General features: G+C 42.8%; 1 protein-coding gene across 1 annotated transcript; it reads left to right on the forward strand.

Moving 5' to 3' along the window:
- The first annotated feature begins 2,267 nt into the window (after positions 1–2,267).
- LOC100945459 (dolichyl-diphosphooligosaccharide--protein glycosyltransferase subunit 4) lies at positions 2,268–2,666 on the forward strand. The gene has a single exon (XM_003789186.3). The coding sequence runs from the start codon at positions 2,315–2,317 to the stop codon at positions 2,426–2,428; it is 114 nt and encodes a 37-aa protein (XP_003789234.1). The 5' UTR covers positions 2,268–2,314; the 3' UTR covers positions 2,429–2,666.
- The last annotated feature ends 4,896 nt before the right edge of the window (positions 2,667–7,562 follow it).

Here is a 7,562-nt window from a genome sequence, read left to right on the forward strand (position 1 = left end):
ATAAATTTCTTGGCTTTTCTGAGAAAACTCCAGGAAGCAACTCAAACTTGCTTTTCTAGGACACAGGTGTGGCAGCCAGTTCCTAAGATGGTATCTTGGTTTCCATGGCCTTGTGTAGTCTCCTAACATTGAATCAGGGCTGACTGTGTGTACAACAGAACACTGTGGGAGTGATGGAATTGATTTTTGCAGCTAAAAGGCATTATAGGTTTCTTTGTGCTTTCCTGAGTTTCTGCTCTGGGGAAAGCCAACCACTGTCGTGATGATTCTTGAAGCCTGGTGGAGAAAGCCACATGGACAGGAACAAACTTGCCGGCATCAGCCTATCAGCCATGTGAGTAAACCACTTAGAAAGGTCTTCAGTGTCTGCAACTTCAACATCTGATTGCAACCTCATGAGAGAGGCAGGTAACTGGAATCACAGCCAAACCCGTCCAGAATTCCACACCCACATGAACTCCCTCCTTACTTCTGTGGCCTCCCCAGTTCTTGGGGCTCCTTTACATACAGGTGCATCATTCCAGTCTCCTTCTCTGTCATTCATGTGGCCTTTTTCACTGGCCCCGTTACTAATCAGAATTTTGTTCTCCATTCAAGCAGTCAACTTGAAGCTTCCAATTCTTCTAGCCTCTGACAATGTAGCTCATCTACCCTGAATCCTCTAGAACAAACAAACTGATAAACTAAGCCACATTCCTATCATTTCTCCTTCTAAAAATCTTGGCACTTGTAATGGTTAAAAAAATGAAAACAACCCAAAATGTTCAACCATACAGGATCCATTAAATAAATTATAACCTTATAATAGAATATTTTACTAAAACAGAATTTGTTTTTTGATGAGATAGCTTCTTGCTCTGCTGCCTGAGCGAGAGTGCCATCTGTGTCATCATAGCTCACTACAGCCTCAACTCCTGAGCTCAAGTGAGCCTTCTACCTCAGCCTCCCAAGTAGCTCTGGCTATAGGTACATGCTCTATCCTGGCTAATTTTTCTGTTTTATAGAGATGAAGTCTCACTATGTTGCTCAGGCTAGTCTTAAATTCCTTGCCTCAAGGGATCCTCCCACCTCAGTCTCCCAAAGTGCTAGGATTCACAGGCATGAGCCCTTACACCCAGTCCTAAAATAGAATATAGTACTATGATAGACCATTGTACTATCTCATAAGGACTGTACTATAATTATGGCTTGGCACCTGTAGCTCAGTGGCTAGGGCACCAGCCACATACACCAGAGCTAGTGGGTTCGAACAGAGCCCAGGCCTGCCAAACAACAATGACAACTACAACCAAAAAATAGCCAGGCATTGTGGTGGGCACCTGTAGTCCCAGCTGCTTGGGAGGCTGAGGCAAGAGAATTGCTTAACTCCAAGAGTTGGAGGTTGCTGTGAGCTGTGACACCACGGCACTCTACTGAGGGGACATAGTGAGACTCTGTCTCAAAAAAAAAAGGACTACTATACTATAATATTATATATTATGATTGAATATTAATAGCAACCATGAATATAGACTAGAGTGGCGACTGCCACTGTAAGTCCTGCAGTTAGTCTGACGTACATGAGTTTGATTCCCAGATCCACCACATACCAGCTATGTGACTTTGAAAAGTCTCTCTCTGCCTTAGTTTTGCATTGGAAAAATGACAATACTAATTTTTAAAAGGCTCTGATCAGGCTGGGTGCAGTGGCTTATGCTTGTAATCATAGCACTGGGAGGCCAAGATGGGTAGATTGTTTGAGGTCAGGATTTAAAGACCAGCTTGAGCAAGAGCAAGACCCTGTCTCTACTAAAAATTGAAAAATTAGTAGCTCAGTGGTAGGGTGCCAGCCACATACGCCAAGGCTGCCAGGTTCGAACCCAGCACGGGCCAGCTAAAATAACAATGACAATGCAACAATAAGAAAAATATAGCCAGACATAGTGGTGGGCACCTGTAGTCCCAGCTACTAGGAAGGCTGAGGCAAGAGAATCACTTATGCCCAAGAGTTTGAGGTTGCTGTGAGCTGTGATGCCATGGCACTCTATCCAGGATCACAGCTTGAGACTCTGTCTCAAAATAAATAAATAAAATATTTAAATTTTTTTTGAAAAATTAGCTGGACATGGTGGTGGACACCAATAGTCCCAGCTACTTGGGAGGCTGAGGTAGGAAGATCATGTAAACATAGGAGTTTGAGGTTGCTGTGAGCTAGGCTGATGCCATGGTACACTAGCCTGGACAACAGAATTGAGAATTTGTCTCTAAAAGAAAAAAAAGCTCCTGTCTCAGGCTTGTGCGCCCACGGCGTCGGAGCCCAGCAGAGCTGATCAGGATGATCACGCACGTGCAGCTCGCCATCTTCGCCAACATGCTGGGCGTGTCACTCTTTTTGCTTGTTGTTCTCTATCACTACGTGGCGGTCAACAATCCCAAGAAGCAGGAATGAAAGTGGCGCTTTCTCCGCCCCAGGGTTCCAGGACATAGTTTGAGGCAAGATGGAGGGTGTGAGGGACCTTCACACTTCACTTCATCCCTTCTACCCATCACAACATACAAAGCAACTACACCTGAATTCTTCCAAACAACTTTTATTTCCTCAAAGTCTTCCTTAACCCTATGAAACAAGAAGCTGCCACTGAATAGGGCCCAGTATAGGGGCTGCTTTCTTTTCTACCCCCTCCCCCAATATAAAAATATAGATATTAAAAAAAAAAAAGAAAAGAAAAAAAAGAGCTCTGATTTCACAGTCAGAATTTTTGCCAGACTTAAATCCTGGTTCTCTCTCTCTAATAACTGTAAATCTTGGACAATTATTAAGCTTTCTGTTCCTCAGTCTTTCATCTATAAATATGACATACCCCACAGGGATTTTTCTGGATGAGAATAAAATAACACACATAAAACTCTTAAAACAGTGCCCACCACAGCGCAGGTGACATTATAATTCCTCCTCCCACAGCCCACTTCGAACCCCACAAGGGATTCCTAAATATATATTTTCTGGTATTGTTGCAGTTTGGCTGGGACCGGGTATGAACCCACCATCCTCGATATATGAGGCCGGCGCCCTACTCACTGAGCCACAGGTACTGCCCATGATTCTTAAATATAAAAGCATATCCAAGTCATCTGGAGCACACCACCTTGAAAAGGAACACCTGCTGCTCCATTCTGGGCAACATCAACCTGCACCAGCTCAGGTGGGTTTCCTGACACAGGGTGGTGTTCTCCGTAAGAACTGGTTAACCGAGACCAGTATCATTAATGAATATTGATGCAAAAATATTCAAGAAGACCCTAGCAAACAGAATTCAACAACACATCAAAAAAATTATACACCAAGATCAAGTTGGTTTAATTCCAGGTTACAGAGTTGGTTCAACATAAGCAAATCTATAAATATAATGCATCACATCAATAAAATAAAAAACAAAGACCATGTGATTCTCTCAATTGATGCAGAAAAAGCCTTTGATAATATCCAGCATCCCTTCATGATCAGAACCCTTAAGAAAATAGGCATAGAAGGGACATTCCTTTTTATTTTTTTTTCAGAGATAGAGTCTTACTTTGTTGCCCTAGGTAGAGTGCTGTAGTGTCACAGCTCACAGCAACCTCCAGCTCTTAGGCTTAGGCAATTCTCTTGCCTCAGCCTCCCAAGTGGCTGGGACTACAGGCACCCACCACAATGCCCAGCTATTTTTTGTTGCAGTTTGGCCAGGGCCAGGATTGAACCTGCCACCCTCAGTATATGGGGCCGGCACCCTACTTCCTGAGCCACAGGCACTGCCCAAAGTGACATTTCTTAAACTGTTAGAGGCCATCGACAGCAAACCCACAGCCAATATCATATAGAATGGTATAAAATGGAAAACATTTCCACTCAGATCAGGAACAAGGCAAGAATGCCCACTGTCTCCACTACTATTCAACATAGTAATGGAAGTCTTAGCCATTGCAATCAGGTAAGAGAAGGTGATCAAGGGTATCCAAATAGGGTCAGAGGAGATCAAACTCTCACTCTTCACTGATGATATGATCCTATACCTGGAAAATCCCAGGGACTCAACTTCAAAACTTTTAAAAGTGATCAATGAATACAGCAGTGTCTCAGGATACAAAATCAATACTTACAAGTCAGTAGCTTTTATATATACCAACAATAGTCATGCTGAAAAAAACAATCAAGGGTTATATTCCTTTTGCAATCTTGCCAAAGAAGATGAAATATCTGGAAATTTACCCAACAAAGGACTTGAAAGATCTCTACAAAGAGAACTATGAAACTCTGAGAAAGAAAAGAAAAGAAATAGCTGAAGAAGTTAACAAATGGAAAAACATAACATGCTCATGGCTGGGAAGATTCAACATTGTTAAAATGTCCATACTACCCAAAGCAATCTACAGATTTAATGCAATCCCTATTAAAGCACCATTGTCATACTTTAAAGAAATTGAAAAAATAGTACTTCATTCTATATGGAATCAGAAAAAACCTCGAATAGCAATTACATTACTCAGAAATAAGAACAAATCAGGAGGTATCACATTACCAGACTTCAGGCTATACTATAAATCTATAGTGATCAAATCAGCATGGTACTGGCACGAAAACAGAGGCGTAGATTTATGAAACAGACTAGAGAACCAAGAGATGAACCCAGCTACTTATCGTCATTTGATCTTTGACAAGCCTATCAAAAATATTCAGTGGGAGAAAGACTCCCTATTTAACAAATGGTAGTGGGTGAACTGGTTGGCGACCTGGAGAAGACCGAAATTGGACCCCCACTTTTCACCATTAACAAAAATTGATTCTCACTGGATAAAAGATTTAAACTTAAGACATGAAACTATAAAAATACTAGAAGAGTGCAGGGAAAACACTTGAAGAAATTGGCCTGGGAGAATATTTTATGAGGAGGACCCCCCTGGGGCAATTGAAGCAACACCAAAAATACATTACTGGGATCTAATCAAACTAAAAAGCCTTTGCACAGCCAAGAGCACAGTAAGTAAAGCAAACAAACAACCTTCAGAATGGGAGAAGATTTTTGCAAGTCCCAACAAAGGTCTGATAACTACAATCTATAGAGAACTCAAACTAATCAATAAGAAAAGAACAAATAACCCCAATTCTATGTGGGCAAGAGACTTGAACAGAAACTTCTCTGAAGGAGACAGGTGCATGGCCTACAACACATGAAAAAATGCTCATCATCCTTAATCATCAGAGAAATGCAAATCAAAACCACTTAGAGATATCATCCAACTCCAGTAATATTAGCCCACATCACAAAATCCTCAAACTACAGATGTTGGCGGGGATGCTGAGAGAAGGGAATGCTTCTACACTGCTGGTGGAAATGCAATCTAATACGACCTTTTTGGAAAGAAGTTTGGAGAACACTCAAGGAACTAAAAGTAGACCTACTCGGCGGCACCTGTGGCTCAGTGAATAGGGCGCCAGTCCCATGTACCGAGGGTGACGGGTTCAAACCCAGCCCTGGCAAAACTGCAACAAAAAATAGCTGGGCGTTGTGGCAGGCACCTATAGTCCCAGCTACTTGAGTGGCTGAAGCAAGAGAATCGCCTAAGCCCAAGAGCTGAAGGTTGCTGTGAGCTATGATGCCACAGCACTCTACCGAGGGTGATGAAGTGAGACTCTGTCTCTAAAAAAATAAATAAATAAGTAAAAGTAGACCTGCCATTTGATCCTGCAATTCCTCTACTAGGTATATACCCAGATGATCAAAAATTATTTTACAACAAAGACATTTGCACCAGAATGCTTATTGTAGCCTAATTAATAATAGCCAAAACATGGAAACAGCTCAAGTGCCCACTGACCTATGAATGGATTAACAAATTGTGGTATATGTATGCCATAGAATATTATGCAGCCATAAAAAAGATGGAGACTTTACATCTTTTATGTTTACCTGGATGGAGCTGGACATATTCTTCTTAGTAAAGTATCTCAAAAATGGGAAAAAAGTACCCAATGTACTCAATACTACTATGAAATCAATATATAATCACCTACACACTGATATGAATGGCAAAACATAACTATAGTCCAGAAAGTAGAAGGGAAGAGGAGAGAGACGGGGAGGGGAGATATGGGAGAAGGGAGGGTATTTGGGGGGACCTCACCTAATGATGCAATGGTGCATTTCAAAACTATTAAGAAATGAGTATAATTGTGATGGATGTGTTACTTAGTTCAATGTAAGCATTTCACATTGTATACTGAAGCAGTACCCTGAACACCATAAATGCATCAATGTAAAAAGTTATAATTTAATAAAAAATAATAAAAAATGTTCGGCACCTGTGGCTCAAGCAGCTAAGAGCGCCAGCCACATACACCTGAGCTGGCAGGTTTGAATCCAGCCCGGGCCTGCCAAACAACAATGACAGCTGCAACCAAAAAATAGCTGGGCGTTGTGGTGGGCACCTGTAGTCCCAACTACTTGGGAGGTGGAGGCAGGAGAATCACTTGAGCCCAGGAGTTGGAGGTTGCTGTGAGCTGTGACGCCATGGCACTCTACCCAGTGCAAGAGCTTGAGGCTCTGTCTCAAAAAAAAAAAAAAAAAAAAAAAAAAAAAAAAAAAAAAAAAAAAAAAAAAAAAAAAAACTGGTTAACCACATGGCAACTCTCTCCCCTCTAACAAGAATAGCTGCAGGTGGCTAGGGCACTCTTTAGCCTGGTGGAAAAACAGTAGCCGAAGCTCAAGGCACAGTGAACCACGTGATGGTGTCTGCTGCCTGTGAGCCCGACTGGAAACTCACCGGCTGTCTGCAGAGGGCTCCTGATGGAGGGTCCCCAGTGCCCACATTACTGCTCAACAACAGCCCGACTTAGCCAGGGTCACAGAGAGGCAGCCACCTGTTGAACCACAGCATGGTTCAGTTCCCATCTTAGTTCTTCCTCTGGGTAAACTCTGGCATTATTATGAATTTAACCCTGAAAGAGGTATGGGGTGGGTGGGTGGCCAATCTAGTATTCCTCTTAAGCCTAACTGTCAATTTTATAACAGCTCTTGGTCTCCAGTGGAATGAGGAGTAATTCATGCCAGCACATTATACTTTTTAAAGAGTTGATACACACATGATCCTCATAATTTACGCATGAATAATGTTTAGCCCTTTTAGAAAGCACTTTTTCCTCCACTAACTGGTTATCTTCACAAGAACACTGGGAACTCAAAGGTGGAGAGACTCAAGCAAGGGAAAGGTAAGACCATGGAGATGTGGGGCACTGCTCATGCAAATGGGCTCTAAGGCCAGGCAGGTGGGCTGACCCTAAAGAGGGCACCTCACCCCCAGGCTCCCCTCCTCAGCCTCAGGAACATCCAGAGGGGCCTGCATTGCCAGGGTGGATTTAAGGTAACCAGTCCTAAGACAGTGGCACAACCCATGCAGCCAAGTATAAATGGACCATGGGAAACAGCAGTGCTAAGTGTGCAGACAGAGGTGCTGAGGCCTCTGGCTGGCACATTCTCTCCTACAGGCCTTTTTCCAGGGGCAGCCAGTGGGGAGACTCAAAGGGATTGGTAGGAGAGCACAGAACTAGG

The sequence above is a fragment of the Otolemur garnettii genome, unplaced genomic scaffold (genome assembly GCF_000181295.1).
Source record: "Otolemur garnettii isolate 467f Iridium unplaced genomic scaffold, OtoGar3 scaffold00031, whole genome shotgun sequence".
NCBI lineage: Eukaryota > Metazoa > Chordata > Mammalia > Primates > Galagidae > Otolemur > Otolemur garnettii.